Source organism: Lepidochelys kempii, chromosome 17 (assembly GCF_965140265.1).
Source record: "Lepidochelys kempii isolate rLepKem1 chromosome 17, rLepKem1.hap2, whole genome shotgun sequence".
Taxonomy (NCBI): Eukaryota; Metazoa; Chordata; order Testudines; family Cheloniidae; genus Lepidochelys; species Lepidochelys kempii.
Genome location: NC_133272.1, coordinates 23702617 through 23720127, shown reverse-complemented (window position 1 = coordinate 23720127; position 17511 = coordinate 23702617). Strand labels below are relative to the sequence as shown.

The following is a 17511-nucleotide window of genomic DNA, read 5'->3' as shown; positions in this document are numbered from 1 at the left end:
ACTGCTACTTCCTTGCCTTCGTGCTTTCCTGCTTCATCACTACTTGGCTAGCAGTGAGCGAAGCTGGGTGGGAGCTGACTGCTGGCTTGCAGGGCTCTTGCTCCAAGCCATTGCTGTTCCCCTGGAGACTCTCCAGGGAGCCTGCCCCTCTTCATTACTGGTGACCAGTAGGGGCAGAAGCATGTGGATGTCTCCCTGATGTCTACACACACGCACCTGCAACGTGGCTGGTCACTAGGGAATTACAGTGATTGGCTTCCAGCTGGGAGTGGTGCCATGTTTTTATAGTGACTGAAAGGGAAGTTTCATAAACTTTAAGACCAGAGGGGGCAATTGTATCATCTAGTAGGCCATGAAGTTTCATCTAGTGACCTCTGTATGGAGCCCAAAGTCTTAAAATAGACCAAAGCATTTCAGTCCCCAGGAGATTAAACTGTGCACACAGGTGGAGAACAGGAGAGACTGAGTTGCCACTGATGGCCACAACCCCTGCAATGACAGAGAGCTGATTAGGTGAGACGTGCCTAGCTGATCCCAGAAGGTGAGCCGACCCCATGCTGCAGAAGAAGGTGAAAAACCCCTCAAGATCCCTGCTAATCTGATGTGGGACGTAAGGGACTTTCCAACCCCAAGTCTGGCGATCAGTTGGACTCTCGGCACGTGACCAAGACACACTAGCCAGGCAGCTAGAAAGGATTTCCTGTATCACCTCAGAGCACTGGTCTAGCCTGCTCGGTGTCCCGTCTCCAGCTGTGGAGAATCACTGATGCTTCAGAGGAAGGCAAAAAAAATCCCAGATTATATGTAGCCAGTTATGCATTGGAAAAACAATGCCTTCCTGATCCCTGCAGGCAAGTGGCTGGCTGAAACCTTGAAGCATGACACTGGATTAGTCATTATCTTAATGCGGAGCTGTAGTGTTATGAGCATATTGAGGACAAAGCAGGCAATCCCATTCGCCCCAAGGCCCAGGAAGAAAGGGGATGAGCAGGAGGACCCGCAGATCCACACATTGCAAGGCCCAGCAGGGGCCACAATAACTGCTCAGCCCAACCCCTGTGCACACAGGCTGCAGAACTTCTTGAAGTTGGATTAAAGCATCTCCTGTAAGTGATGGAAAGAAGATGGTTCTCAGAACTGGCGTCATACCTATACTGAGCCGGCTCCTTAGGAGAGCCCCTTGTGCGGTAGGCTGTAGCTTGCTTCACATCCCTATTGTGCTACCCAGATACTAGTTGAGCTCCTTGCTACCTTTGTGGCTAGCAGTTCTGGGACTTAGTGAAAGCCAGGATGGAGGTCTGATGACCGTATGGCCATAGATTATTTAGACATAAGCTAGAACACATAGTGATAGAAGTACTATTCACTCCATGCCAGGTGGGTGTGTCTTTAGGCTGCCCTCGGGAGAACCTCAAGGCCTGTGTGTGTGAGTTGATTGTACACTGTTCTAGCACCGGGCAGAGGGATAGGGCATGGGCGTGTGTGCATTGTGTGTATATGAGGGTGACCAGAGAGCAAGTGTGGAAAATCTGGTGGGGGATAATAGGAACCTATATGTGAGACAGCCCCAAATATTGGGACTGTCCCTATAAAATCAGGACATCTGGTCACCCTAGCACACGTGTATGTGTGAGGTGCTAGCTGATACATTGTGCCCTGCGGGGGGAGGTGTGTGAAGTGTTAGCCCTATGTTCTGTGTACTGTGGAGAGGCACACGGTGGTGGGGGGGAATGAGAGAAGTATTAGACCCACGATATTTGTGTGGAGGGGGCTGGGCCTGTACTCTGTGCTCCATGGGATACTCTTGGGGGAATTCTGCGCCAAAAAATTAAAAATCTGCACATTTTATTTGTCAAAATAACACTACATAATCACACCAGTTTCAATTATTTTGATAATTTATTTCAAAATACCTATCAGCAAGTATGTCTGTAACAATATAGACACATACACAAATTCCCCCAGGAGCAGAGTGTTAAAGAAACCCCTATGTCAGTCCAGTGCCTGTTTCTCTGATCCTGTTTCTCCATCTCCCCCTGCCCCCGCCCCTGAGCCCAGCTGGGGGACCAGACACCCAGAGCCCAGCTGTGTCCCCCACCACCCCCCAGCCAGACACCCGCACCCTCTCCCCTCAAAGTCCAGCTGCGGGGCCCCCCCAGCCCAGACACCTGCTGCCTTACCTCCCAGAGCCCAACCATGCTCCACCTCCCACTCAGAGCCCAGGGATCCAGTGGGAGAAGCCATCTGATGCTCGGTCCCAAGCTTGTGTGGAGTTTCCCGTGCACCCGTGTGTGGAGCTTCCCTCAGGGCATGCCGGGAACGGCAGCTGCTGGGAACCCTCTAACTCTCTCCCACTCCCCCTGGCAGTGTGTTCTATGAGTGAGCTGGGCTTTGCCAGGTCCTGTGGCCCCTAATGGTGGCTAGCAGCATTGCAGCCCATTTCTGTGGGAGAAAGGAAATTCTGTGCAAAAACCAGCAGTTTCTGCAACATTTTGCATTGCGCAGTAGCACAGAATTCCCCCAGGAGTAATGAGGATGAGTCCGTGTGCACTTTGCCTCTGAGTTTTATATTCAATGCTAGAGAATGCTGACATCTTCATTTTAAAAGTCTGGTATGAAATTACTGTGCTGGTGTGATGTGTATATTTAAACCCTTAGCCAAATAACTAGGCCACCATGGTCTGTTATGGAGACTAGCCTTGTGTCAGATTTCAAGTTTCTTCCCCAAAAGGCTTGGGCACAAAGGTTTTTTTATTTTAAAATCACAAGCTTTTGTTTTTTTGATGATTGTGAAAGTGTGTGTGTTTTCTCCAAGCCTAGACCTCACTCGTGACCAGTGAATAAAACCAGTTTGAGAAACTCTAGAAGAAAATTAGTTTAAGAGATCTTTCAATGAAAGTTAGACTTCTAAACTGCTTTTCTCCCAAAGTCTTACCCTGTCCAGTTAATATCCACTTTTAAAAAATCTTCTTCTAAGAAAGGAAACAAGTCCTTAAATGAGAGAGGAAAAAATTGCCTTTTTGCACAATTTAGAAGAGGGTGAAAATTAAGGTTAGATTTCCATACGTGCTAGTGATTTTGGGTTCCCGGTTTGAGGTATCCTAACAGGGCCTCTGAGAATCAGATCTCTTTACAGAGTCTCAAGTGGGCACCAAAAATGGAGGTCCCCAAAATCTCTAGTCACTTCTGAAAATCTTGTTTTAGACTCATAATGGAAATTCTCACGGTCTTATCCTCGATATTTGTTTTATGGGACTTCATGTTTATAAGCGCCACAAGACCACTGATGGAGTTTAAATGTTCAGAGACTTTCATGGAGCTTCAAAGTGTCCATCTTTTATCATCTAATTCCCTAGGTTTCCACTCGACTTAATAAAAATGATCTAGTGCTGTATTCTGATTGAGCGGTAATGCCTGTAGCAAAGTGGGAATTAATCTATGATGTCTGTGAGATAATTTAGGTTAAAAAAGTTACTTTTCAAAAGTGAAAAAACAAACTGTTTTTCCAAATCCGTAACCTGGGAGTACCTTGTCCAATTAACCTCAAACTGCTCCCAGACTTTTCTTGCCTGAGTGTGTGTTTTGTTTGGAATGCAGGGTGAAGAAGGCCCTCCCAGTTTGGAGTACATCCAGGCCAAGGACTTGTTCCCCCCAAAAGAGCTGGTTAAGGAGGAAGAGTCTCTACAGGTAAGGATGTAAGAACCCAGGAAACCATCCACTGAAGAACACTGTGTAAATCGCAGGCCACATGCTCATGAGTGGTAGAGGTTACCTTCAGAGAACAGGCTTCTTCCCTGAGCTTGCAGGCTGCTGACTTGCAGCTGCTGTGTGCTCCTCCTGACCCTCCTCTTCCTCCACACCAAGATGTTCTGATTTACACTGTGCTGCCATAGCCACAAGGGGATGGGAACGTAACTGAGGAATGACATAGTGCAGAGTTGTCCTGGGCGTGCTCCCTTCTCCTGCTGTGCTGTCAGCAAGAGGGGGGTGAGTGTTGCAACAGGCTCTACGCTGACTCTCTGCTGATGGAAGACCTTCCTGGGCCACTTAGGCTGGTTGTAGGGCCAGACTGTCTCATAGTGTGGCACTAAGCATCCGGCAACAAATCTGGTCCATTGTGTGGTGATGTGGCTTTGTCGTACTGTGGAGGCACAGACCAGAGCGGCTGGAAGGAGAGAGATCCCTGAAGGGGCTTTGGGATGACATAGATAGATAGATGCTATGGAAGTACCTATGCGAGCAAGGAGAGTGTCACAGATTGATGCTTTGACCAAAGCTGCTTGATTCTCCTGCTGCCTCAGCGCAGACCACTCCCTTACATCTCCTCCTGTACCTGGAGCCAGGCTCTGGCTCCAGACTTGCACTTGGTGCTCTACTGTTCCCAAGGTCATTGGTCCAGATGGCAGGGCTGTGCTGAGCTACATTCATAGGCCCTAGGCTGAGGAATGAATAAGGGGTTGAAAATTGAGGGTCATGGGAAGCGGAAGACCCTAGGTTGTGAGAGGGACGGCATGGGGTCAGATTACAAGGAAGTTCACCGAAGAATTGGCGTAGGATGACTGATCTGTCATGTCACCATTCTGTGAGACACATCCTCTAAACCAAATCCTGAACAGAACTGTATATAGCCGGGCGCACTGCAACAGTAGCTTTCTGCTGACAGACCTTACAGTTCAGCATCAAAGGAGTAATTCACATGCACAAATTCGTACTGTTCTCTTAAGTTAAAGTATGATTCAAAGGGCACCATCAATTTGAGATCAAGTTGACTTTGAACAATGAGTTAGAAATTGTGACACTTGCTCCATCTGTCAGTTTGTTCCATGATTACCCCCTTCCAATTGTTATAACTTTACAAACCTATTGTTAAAAAGGTTCTTGCTGCTTATTTGCTATGTGAAAGAGCCACACTAACCTGGGAAGCAGCGACTGACTAGACAGAAAGTGCTGCCAAAAGCAGACATAAACTGCAAAAAAAGAATAGTTTTCCCCAATCTCTGTCAGGTAAAAGCTTCGGTATTGCATAAAACTCCTAAGAACACAAATTTCAGGCAGAAGTGGTTTTTAAGTTGATGGTGCCCTTTAAGGTTGTTAACATTTATAAATAACTAGGGCTGTCAAGTGATTTAAAAAAATTAATTGTGTGATTAAAAAAATTAATTGCTCTGTTATACAATAATAGAATACCATTTATTTAAATATTTTTGGATGTTTTCTACATTTTCAAGTATATTGATTTCAATTATAACAGAATACAAAGTGTACAGTTCTCACTTTATATTTTTTTATTACAAATATTTGCACTGTAAAAAACAAAAGAAATAGTATTTTTCAATTCAATACAAGTACTGTCATGCAATCTCTTTATCATGAAAGTTGAACTTACAAATGTTGAATTATGTACAAAAAATAACTGCATTCAAAAGTAAAACAATGTAAAACTTCAGAGCCTACAAGTCCACTCAGTCCTACTTCTTGTTCAGCCAATCACTCAGACAAACAAGTTTGTTTACATTTGCAGGAGATAATGCTGCCCGCATCTTGTTCACAATGTCACCTGAAAGTGAGAACAGGTGTTCTCATGGCAATGTTGTAGCCAGCGTTACAAGATATTTACATGCTAGATGCACTAAAGATTCATATGTCCCTTCATGCTTCAGCCACCATTCTAGAGGACATGCGTCCATGCTGATGATGGATTCTGCTTGATAACTGTCCAAAGCAGTGTGGACCGAGCGATGCATGTTCATTTTCATCATCTAAGTCAGATGCCACCAGCTTGATTTTCTTTTTTGATTGTTCAGGTTGTGTTGTTTCCACATCGGAGTGTTGCTCTTTTAAGACGTCTGAAAGCATGCTCCACAGCTCGTCCCTCTCAGATTTTGGAAGGCACTTCAGATTCTTAAACCATGGGTTGAGTGCTGTAGCTAACTTTAGAAATCTCACATTGGTACTTCCTTTGCGTTTTGTCAAATCTGCAGTGACCATCATCCAAGACTACTATAACATGAAATATATGGCAGAATGCAGGTAAAATGGAGCAGGGGACATACAATTATCCCCCAAGGAGTTCAGTCACAAATTTAATTAACGGATTATTTTTTTTAACGAGTGTCATAAGTGTGGAAGCATGTCCTCTGGAATGGTGTCCAAAGAATGAAGGGGCATGTTTAGCATATCTGGCAAGTAAATACCTTGCAATGCTGGCTACAAAAGTCCCATGTTGAATGCCTGTTCTCACTTTCTGGTAACGTAAATAAGAAGTGGTCAGCATTATCTCCCGTAAATGTAAACAAACTTGTTTGTCTTAGCGATTGGCTGAATGAGAAGTAGGACTGAGTGCACTTGTAGGCTCTAAAGTTTTGCATTGTTTTGTTTTTGAGTGCAGTTATGTAACAAAAAAAAAATCTACATTTGTAAGTTGCACTTTTACCATAAAGAAATTGCACTACAGTACTTGTATGAGGTGAATTGAAAAATACTGTTTCTTTTGTTTTAATTTTTACAGTGCAAATATTTGTAATAAAAAATATCAAGTAAGCACTCTACACTTTGTATTTTGTGTTGTAATTGAAATCAATATATTTGAAAATGTAGAAAAACATCCAAAATATTGAATAAATTTCAATTGGTATTCTGTTTAACAATGTGATTAATCGTGATTAATTTTTTTGAGTTAATTGTGTGAGTTAACTGCGATTAATTGACTGCCCTATAAATAACTTGAGGGGAGAAATCCTTGATAACTTAAAAAAATTTGGAGAGCCAGGAAATTCAGTGTTTAGGCCACAAAAGTATATGAAATTAAACAGTATAGACTGTTCGTTTTAAAACATGGGAATTGGAGCTGATTAAAATATTTGTAAGGAATAATAACAGGTTGCAGAGTAACAGCCGTGTTAGTCTGTCTTTGCAAAAAGAAAAGGAGTACTTGTTAGTCTCTAAGGTGCCACAAGTACTCCTTTTCTTTTTGTAAGGAATAATGTAATCAAATCCTTGTGTGGACACATTACAGCCTGTGATTTGGCCATTATGGCTACTTGATATTTTTGTGAGATTTGCTCGTCTAAATCACATGTTGTGGCATCTGTTCTATGATTGGATGTCCTAGCTTTATAAAGAGAGAGCCTCCCTTAACAAACCTATGGGCTTTGAATCGCAGAGAGAGCACAACCTTGGCCAATTTTAGGTTATTCTGGATCTTTCCCTCCCCTCTTTTGCACAAGATGAACATTATACCTGGCTGTGTACATGGCCTCCAGGTTTTAAAATAGCTAGGTCACTTCCTGACTGAGGAAGAGAGAGAGAGAAGCCTAGTATATGGCCTGTCCATCAATTTTGCACTTTCATTTCTATCGTTGGCCACAGAAGTGATTGTGTGGTTCGTGTACAGTCCCGTCTGCAGAGATTGTGGCCAGATTCCTTGTCTTGCTCTTCTAGTTGCTTGGGCTGTGGCCAGTGGGTCTCACGCTGCAGCTAATTGTTGCAGTTACATATACACGACACTGCAGGACCATATACATGGCTCGGTGCTGTCTGGGCAGGTGGTTCAGTTTGGGAAACACAGGTACCTTGCGCCCTGTTCTAGGACACATGCAAAGTGCCTCCAAACAAGTGATCCTTCTTTGAGATCCCTCCCCGTCCACCTGCTGCTTATGCTAGTGTTGTATCACTGTGAGAAAGCCAGTGACTTTAAATCCCTCTCCTTGCCACCCACAGTGTGCACAGGGCAGGAGCACCAGGGCTTGTGGTACAAATCGCTCCCCCTGCAGTTGTATGAACACAACCAAATGTTCCTGGAAAGGTGAATTTGAGGGCCCAAGCATTGCTGAGTCAGCCCCACGTTTCACACTGAAGAGCTTTCGGAGGTGAATTCATGGGGGGTAGGAGAGGTGCACTGGGCCCTGCTGCCTGCACTCAGGTCCCACTGGGATTGCTGTGTCCTACTGATTTCATGTGGAAATCGCATGGAGAAGGCACCAGCAGAGCTGGCTCTTCTCACTCCCCGTTGCACAAGGAGTTCTGGGTGTGTTTGTCTGACAGCTGCTCTGACTGTCTCTCCCCCCTTGCAGGTCCCATTCACTGTGCTGCAGGGTGAGGGTGTGGAGTATTTGGGCCATGCTAATGATGCCGTGATCGCCATTTCCAACTACCGACTTCATATCAAATTGAAAGACTCCGTGGTCAATGTAAGTGCAGCTCTGTCACTGGTGCCAGGACCTATGGCCCATGCTGCTGAAGTGTGAGGCCTCCTCCCACAGTGCCTTACTCTCAAGTTTCTTCAGTCCCCTGTTTTCCTGGTGCCCTTGTCTCTTCTGCATCTGTGATCCCCTGTTGCTTGCTAGGCTGTATCCAGTGGTTCCAGGTACCCCTGTTGTTCTGCCCTCCCTAGTCAGTTCCTCCCTGACAATGAGAGAGGAGGACAGGGTGGGGGTTGAAGGGGAAACTCTAAATTGTAGATCATGAAGCTATGTAAACGTGGGATCCTCTTTGCTGCTCAGAGAGCCTCGGCTGGGATGCACAAAGAGAGAGTGTCAGGCTGGGGTCCCTGCTAGTGTGGGACATCCCAGGCTGTCAAGTGATGCTCTGCGTCTTTCTGTTTCAGGTGCCTTTGAGGATGATGGAAAGTGTGGAGAGTCGGGACATGTTCCAGCTTCACATCATCTGCAAAGACTCCAAAGTGGTCAGGTAGCTGCATAGTTCCCTCCTATTGCCACAGTTTAAGGTTTCTCCAGCCACGGGTGTGGCCAGCAGCCTTGTGGAATCCCTGCCCTAGTCTGTGCTGCTGAGTCAAGCCCTGCTATCCTGGAGGGTGCTCTCACATATGTGGGTGGGTGTGGCCCAGCCTTCCCCTGGGAAGTTCAGAGCCCCTCGTTCCTCCCAGGGAGGTTGGATCTCCCTCTCCTCCCCTGGTTGAACTGCAAGGCTGTGGAATTCCCTGTCAGTCAATCCTGACTGGCCCTACTGAGTCTGTGTATCCTGCAGGTGCCATTTCTCCACCTTTAAGCAGTGCCAGGAGTGGCTGAAGAGGCTGAGCCGAGCCATTGCCCGCCCTGCAAAGCCTGAAGACCTGTTTGCATTCGCCTACCATGCTTGGTGCTTGGGGGTCTGTGCCGATGAGGAGGATCAGCATGCACATCTGTGTCACCCAGGTGAGCTCCCAACCAGCCCCTTTCTTAGTGCAGCCCTCATGGTATGTCCAGGAGGAGGGAAACCACACACCCATATCATGCTGTGTTTCTGTGTTCTGCTGCAGCCATCTCCTAAATCCCTCTGGATGGTCCTGTTAAGTCCTTTGCTGCACAAAGAGTAGCTATAGCCAGGTGTGCTTTGTCCATCTTCCTCTGGCTAGGGAGTGGCATTGTCTCCTGGTCGATTGCTGTGTCCAGGGCCACAACCAGACCTAACCTGGAGATCCAGGTGCTGCACCTGGCCATCCCCTGGAAGCTTTAGCTGGTGCAGAGCGGGCTCACCGCTTGGCTAGCAGCATGTCACTCAGGAAATATCTCCTACCTGGCTTCACAGTTTCAGGGCAACTGCACTTGTATTCCCCCTCCGTGGTCCACCAAGGGCACACACTTCAGGTTCCCGGGTCCTAGCCATCACCTCTCTTGGGCTGAGACTCCTGTCTCATTCCTTACTGACCGGGGGATTTTTAAGGCTGCACAGTTCCCTTCCCTCCCTCCCCAGTGAACCAGACTGTCTAACAGGCCAGCCTCTATGCTTTGCTTTCTCTCCTAGGGCTGTGACCTTCATATTGCCCACAGTTATAAGTTACCAACCAGCTCTTTCTAAGCAAGCAAATTTATTCTTAAGGTAAAAGCATTGCAGAGCAAACATTTAAGCAATAGAAAAACTTACATACATGCTAAAAAGCTCACCAGAGGTCACCCAAACTTCAGCCTTGGGTTCTGACAGAGGATGAGTAGATCTTGTCTCTGGACTGGTAAATGTTCATGGCTTTCTTGAAAGGTTGTATGTCATTAATAATTCTGTTTGCATCTCCTCTCCCAAAAGTGTTCAGGCCACTGAGCAACAAATATGGCAGGGTGATTAAACCTAAATTCTTAACCTCTCACAGACAGGCACATGCAGCACACAACAGTGGGGATAAAACCGTCTTTCTGGATTGTGCCTCCTTCTATTCCAGGACTGGAGGCACTTGAGCTGACAATCCCAAATCTAGGCTGAGGATAGGATGTTCCCAGTGCCAGGCCCTCGATTCTAAAATATGTCTACCCAATTGATTCGGCCTCAGGGGCTGATTAGAGGAGTTTGGGGCCTGGAGGAATAGCTGTATTAATTTAGATGAAATAAATGGGCCCAAAGAGTGAAAGGTTTTACCGTGACCTTATTACTTCCAACATTAAACAGTTTTAAATTTCAAGGAATCCCTGTTGAGGTTACAGGGACAAACCATCCCGATGTGTCGAAAGAATAGTAAATATGGCAGGCGACCAGCTTGGTTTAACGGTGAAATCCTAGCGGATCTTAAACATAAAAAAGAAGCTTACAAGAAGTGGAAGGTTGGACATATGACCAGGGAAGAGTATAAAAATATTGCTCGGGCATGTAGGAATGAAATCAGGAGGGCCAAATAGCACCTGGAGCTGCAGCTAGCGAGAGATGTTAAGAATAACAAGAAGGGTTTCTTCAGGTATGTTGGCAACAAGAAGAAAGCCAAGGAAAGTGTGGGCCCCTTAATGAATGAGGGAGGCAACCTAGTGACAGAGGATGTGGAAAAAGCTAATGTACTCAATGCTCTTTTTGCCTCTGTCTTCACTAACAAGGTCAGCTCCCAGACTGCTGCGCTGGGCATCACAACATGGGGAATAGATGGCCAGCCCTCTGTGGAGATAGAGGTGGTTAGGGACTATTTAGAAAAGCTGGACGTGCACAATCCATGGGGCCGGACGAGTTGCATCCAAGAGTGCTAAAGGAATTGGCGGCTGTGATTGCAGAGCCATTGGCCATTAACTTTGAAAACTCGTGGCGAACGGGGGAAGTCCCGGATGATTGGAAAAAGGCTAATGTAGTGCCAATCTTTAAAAAAGGGAAGAAGGAGGATCCTGGGAACTACAGGCCAGTCAGCCTCACCTCAGTCCCTGGAAAAATCATGGAGCAGGTCCTCAAAGAATGAATCCTGAAGCACTTACATGAGAGGAAAGTGATCAGGAACAGTCAGCATGGATTCACCAAGGGAAGGTCATGCCTGACTAATCTAATTGCCTTCTATGATGAGATTACTGGTTCTGTGGATGAAGGGAAAACAGTAGATGTATTGTTTCTTGACTTTAGCAAAGCTTTTGACACGGTCTCCCACAATATTCTTGTCAGCAAGTTAAAGAAGTATGGGCTGGATGAATGCACCATAAGGTGGGTAGAAAGTTGGCTAGATTGTCGGGCTCAACAGGTAGTGATCAATGGCTCCATGTCTAGTTGGCAGCCGGTGTCAAGTGGAGTGCCCCAGGGGTCGGTCCTGGGGCCGGTTTTGTTCAATATCTTCATAAAGGATCTGGAGGATGGTGTGGATTGCACTCTCAGCAAATTTGCGGATGATACTAAACTGAGAGGAGTGGTAGATACGCTAGAGGGCAGGGATAGGGTACAGAGGGACCTAGACAAATTGGAGGATTGGGCCAAAAGAAATCTGATGAGGTTCAATAAGGATAAGTGCAGGGTTCTGCACTTAGGACGGAAGAACCCAATGCACAGCTACAGACTAGGGACCGAATGGCTAGGCAGCAGTTCTGCGGAAAAGGACCTAGGGGTGACAGTGGCCGAGAAGCTGGATATGAGTCAGCAGTGTGCCCTTGTTGCCAAGAAGGCCAATGGCATTTTGGGCTGTATAAGTAGGGGCATAGCGAGCAGATCGAGGAACGTGATCGTCCCCCTCTATTCGACATTGGTGAGGCCTCATCTGGAGTACTATGTCCAGTTTTGGGCCCCACACTACAAGAAGGATGTGGATAAATTGGAGAGAGTCCAGCAAAGGGCAACAAAAATGATTAGGGGTCTGGAACACATGACTTATGAGGAGAGGCTGAGGGAACTGGGATTGTTTAGTCTGCAGAAGAGAAGAATGAGGGGGGATTTGATAGCTGCTTTCAACTACCTGAGAGGTGGTTCCAGAGAGGATGGTTCTAGACTATTCTCAGTGGTTGAAGAGGGCAGGACAAGGAGTAATGGTCTCAAGTTGCAGTGGGGGAGGTTTAGATTGGATATTAGGAAAAACTTTTTCACTAGGAGGGTGGTGAAGCACTGGAATGCGTTGTCTAGGGAGGTGGTGGAATCTCCTTCCTTAGAAGTTTTTAAGGTCAGGCTTGACAAAGCCCTGGCTGGGATGATTTAATTGGGGATTGGTCCTGCTTTTGAGCAGGGGGTTGGACTAGATGACCTCCTGAGGTCCCTTCCAACCCTGATATTCTATGATTCTATAATTCTATGAAATAAGATTTGGGGTTTGCCATATAGAGACCTCAGCCTACTTCGTACCATGGCAAACATGCTAGGAAATTCACGCTGTAGTTTAGAGATTTATTAATTAGAATACACAAGAGAAAAATAAGTCAAACAATTTATATAGCACTTTAAAACAGCAGTTGTATTATATGATAAAAAAGTAATCAAAACCTGTCAAAATCCCTTTAAAATTGATAAAAAGAAAAGGAGTACTTGTGGCACCTTAGAGACTAACAAATTGATTTAAGCATAAGCTTTCGTGAGCTACAGCTCACTTCATCGGATGCATTCAGTGGAAAATACAGTGAGGAGATTTATATCCTAAGCAAGTGAGTATGACATTTGGAAAAGCACCCATCCCACAGTGTTCAGACACCATCTGGCCTCTTGCTCATCCAGTCCTGTAATGTTGCAGCTGCCAGGTTCAGGTTTCCCTTGGCTGTGTCCAGCTGCCAGTAACTGCTCTGCCTGTGCTGTTCCAGGAGACCACGTGAAGTACCGGTTTGAGATGGAAGTTGTGAGGATGGACTTTGACTTGCAGAATGTCTGGAGAGTTTCTGACATCAACAGCAATTACAAGTGAGTAACATACCAGTCCGACCTCACCCCATATAACTCCCTGGGACACACGCAGCTGCAGAAAGACACTGACACTGAAATCAGCTCTACATGGGAAGACTTTCAGCTAAGGAATTGCCCAGCATTCAAGTGCACTCCCCCTCTGGAGAGTAAACCCAAAATTGTATTGTCTTGCGCTGCACAGAGAACTTACAGCATAAGCTAATTGAAATTCTCCCTCAATATGGAGAGTGATATGCACAGCTTTTTTCTCTTCCCCTCCCTCCCCCCCAGTTATGAATTCCACAAACTGGGTTTAAAACAAAAACAAGTTTATTAAGTATTATTTTAAGTGACTGTAAGTGATCAAAGCAGATTACCTTAGTAAACAAAAAATGCAAACTGATCTTAACACACTAGATACATAGGATATAAATTAGCAGATTCTCACCCTGAGTGATAAACAGGCTGGCAGACTCTTAAGGCACAAGTTGCCTTGGCTTCCCCAGGTTTTCATACACAGGCTAAAGATCTTTCTAGCCTAGGACCGTCACTTCCCATATTTCAGTCCTTGCCCCTCAGGTGTTTCCAGGCATTATGTTGTAGGGAGAGTGAGGTTCCCCATAATGTCATTTCCCCCCTTTTATATCTTCTCCCCACTTTCTGGAAAGCTCTTTTGCTGTGACGTGGGTCAAACAGTTCCCATTGTGTAGTGCTATCTCTGAGAGGTTTCTGTTGTACACAGTTCCTCAGGTAATCCTTGTGATTGTGTGCATTTCCGCAATAAACCATTAACATTGTTTGGCCTTTTTACTGTTGTACCTGAAAGGCTATTTGTGGGTGTTTTCTACCTCAGGACATGTTTCAGTAACACATATGTAGCCAAACTTCAAAACTTCACATATGACAATAGCACATACAATCCAACAAGATATTACTGTTTAGCAGATCAAGACTTTCAGAATGACACCTCACAAGGCTTACTTTGTATAAGACATATCCTAATTATATGACAGTGGTGAATATTGGGGTATCAGGGTCATAGGTGCTGCAACTCGGTGTGCTGGGGTTGCTGCCACACCCCCTGACTTGGAGTGGTTTCCATTATATGCAGGGTTTACAGTTTGGTTCAACGGCTCTCAGCACCCCCACTGTACAAATTGTTCCAGCCCCCCTGGTCAGGGTGTCACAGATTGTCTTTGTTCTGTATTTGTACAGTGCCTAGCAGAATAGGGTCCAGTCCATGGCTAGGGCTCTGGAGCGCTCCCATAATACAAATAATAAATAACAATAATAATAGTCTTGGAGCTTTAAGAAGAACTTCTGCTTTCTTTGTGCCAGGCTTCATGCCATCTGCTGCAACTAACAGCTGTATTTCCTTAAACTCAACCCAACATGTATTTCTAGTGAGCCAAAGTCCCCTTTCTTGAAACCAAACACACACTTCCCTCCATCTTTCCTCCAGCTGTTTCTCATGGTCAGTAAAGATATCCTCCTCATCCATGGACCAAACAGCTCCAGGTAAATGACCCAATACTGAATCCATGGCCTTTTGGTAAGCCCAGAGCCTTGGGAAGTCCCAGAGGAACTCTACAGTATATGCAAAAAGAAAAGGAGTACTTTTGGCACCTTAGAGACTAACCATTTTATTTGAGCATAAGCTTTCGTGAGCTACAGCTCACTTCATCGGATGCATACAGTATGCATCCAGTGAAGCGAGCTGTAGCTCACGAAAGCTTATGCTCAAGTAAATTGGTTAGTCTCTAAGGTGCCACAAGTCCTCCTTTTCTTTTTGCGAATACAGGCTAACACAGCTGTTACTCTGAAACCTGTCTACAGTATGTGTAACCACCACAGTGCAGCTTTGTGAATTCAGGGGATAATACCAGAAGTCTTTCTTAGCATCGAGTTTGGCAAAAACTTTTGAGACTATTAATCCACTCTAGGTATAGGGTGAGGCACTCTACTCACACCTTTATTTACTCCTCAGTAATTTTGTCAGCCAGCATCTTCGCCAGTCCCTGGTTCACAACTTGTGTCCTGGGTATGGACAGTGCCGTAGCTTGTGGACTACTGGTGTGACTTTGTCGTCTGCTGTCACCTTGTGACAATATCCATGACTTTGCCCAAGACCTTTGAATTAGATTAGTACAGGAATACAATTTGTATGGCATCGTTCTCTGGAATTTACTGTTTGTTTCACCCATCTCCTCACTGGTGCATGTGTAAATCAGAATTGCTTTGCAGGGCTTTGGTGCTCCCTTCTGTCACAATAACTGTTCTAAAAGACTCTCTGGCCCCGCCCCGGTCTCTGTGAGCACACCCCTAAGGTCTGAGGCTATCACCTCTCTAGGGTGGAATCGCACGTCTCCTGCTCTAAGACCAGGCTGTGGGGCTGCAGTGCCCTGTCACTAACTTTGATCACCTCACAGGCCTGACTTGGGTTCAGTACCTGCCGTTCCGTTCCCTCTGGGAGATGACAGGGTGCACACTGACCAGATGGCCTCCTTAAAGCCAAGTATCATTTATTTAAATCCAAAGCATTTAAGAGAAAAGAGGTCTTAAAACAATAAGCAGACTGTGTGCATGTCGAGCTTACCAGGTGTCTATCCATCTTCCCCATGGGATCCTGGTAAGTCTAAGCTTATAGACACCCCAACACTAAACCTGATTGGGAATTTTACTACAAAATGTTTTTGTTGGAAAATGTCAATTCTTTAGGCCCTAAATTTCAAAGTTGGATTTTTGTTTTCTCTTCCAACCTATATGGTACTATAAATGCAAATGGGTATCTATTAGAAAAATGCTTCCTTTTGGACATAGTAATGGGGTCATTTGTTCAGTCAGTCAGAAATAATCTTAATATAAATGGAGTTACAGTAGGAAACAAGGACCACAAATTAGCCTTATATGTGGACAACGTCATGGCGTTTTATGAATCCAGCTCACACACTACTAGAATTGCAAATAGAAATCTTAAAATTTGGTGAAGAGTCAGAATTTAAAATAAACGGCCACACGTCAGCACTTCTGGATGTATGTGTGAGCTCAGATCTACAGAAAGAAATAAAAACTAAATATAAATGGGTAATGACTTCAGTTAGATGCCTGGGAATACACATTTCTAAAAGATTGTAAGTTATGTAATATTAATTATAGTCCTTTCGTTAAGAAAATCAAAACATCTGGAAATTGGTCAAAATATGAAATTTCATGTTAGTCAAAATTGTAACAGGTAAATTAATGTCTTGCAGTGAATTAACTTCCAAACACTTCCCATTTGAGTTCCAGGAAGCCTCATAGGTCAATGGCAACTTATGATAAATGAGTTCATTTGGGAAGATAAGAAATCCAGCGTTAAGCAACCTACTTTACAAAGGCCATCGCAAAATGGAGGCTTGGCTTTACCAAACATCAAGCACTATTACCAAGCTAGTCAGATCAGAAACCTGATGCACTGGATAACACCAAACCCTAATAGACACTGGGTAGAGATAGAACAAGTTTCTTGTTGTGCAGTCAGACGCCACGTGATCCCCTGGATAAAGAAAACCTGTAGGTCAAAATCAATATGTAACCACTCTTTTTTTTTATGACAGCAACAGTAGAAATTTGGGATAATTTATTTAGAAAGCAGAACCCATACCCATCACATCCAGTGTCCATAGTAGATAATATAGAATTTAACCCCAATAACATCCTGGAAAGTTTTGACATTTGGGAACTTACAGGTATATCAGAATTCAGCCAACTGTTCAGAGACAATACATTTAGATCACTTGATGAAATAAAACAACTCTCAAAAGACCCCAAAATTGCAGTACATCAGTAACTACAACTGAGATTTTTCAGTCCCCACAAAAAAGAAAACCTATGCAGAAAATTGACAGAATTTGAAAAACTACTCACTACATCCATGAAACATAAATGCTTACTTTCCACTACAAAGTAATTTCTAACTTACTTGGAGGAAATAACTATATTTCATGAGAAATTGGAAAGTTGAAGTAGGCATAGGCACAAAAATTGAGGAATGGGAAAACATATGAAACGGGAGGATTTCTCCATATATGGTGGATGTGCTCCAAAATTAAGACCTTTTGGAAAGCCCTTGGAGGCTCCATAAGGGAAATAACAGGGTGTCAGCTGTCATATAACCCCCTTATATTTGTATTCAGTTGTTCTGAAAACTCTGTCTTATGAAAGCCATAAAGAATTGATCATTATTTTTGTAGTTGCTGCTGGAATTACCATAGCAAGGTGATAGAAGAGGAGTGATTCTCTTAAAACTATTGGCTGGTATCAAAAGGTGGGGGAAATTCTGATACTAGAAAAGCTAACTGATTAAGTCAAAGCTCTTCTGGGGAGAAAACAAAAAGATAAGGACTAAGAAGGATGGTGGAAGTTTTTGGAGTTTGCTGGAAGAGGGTCATCACTGGCCACCAAACCAGGAGTTTGAGAACTTCTGTTTGAATACTGAGAAAGGGAGAA

The 17511-nt window shown here is 44.7% G+C and overlaps 1 protein-coding gene across 2 annotated transcripts in view; it reads left to right on the top strand.

Annotated features, from left to right (window-relative positions):
• Nucleotides 1-17511, top strand: part of MTMR4 (myotubularin related protein 4) — an 82756-nt gene that overhangs the window by 36626 nt on the left and 28619 nt on the right. For both annotated transcript variants that reach the window (XM_073315767.1, XM_073315766.1), the window contains exons 2-6: nt 3598-3687; nt 8073-8189; nt 8606-8688; nt 8986-9152; nt 12945-13041. In XM_073315767.1, coding sequence (XP_073171868.1) covers nt 3598-3687; nt 8073-8189; nt 8606-8688; nt 8986-9152; nt 12945-13041 — 554 coding nt within the window. The remainder of the gene's footprint in view (nt 1-3597; nt 3688-8072; nt 8190-8605; nt 8689-8985; nt 9153-12944; nt 13042-17511) is intronic.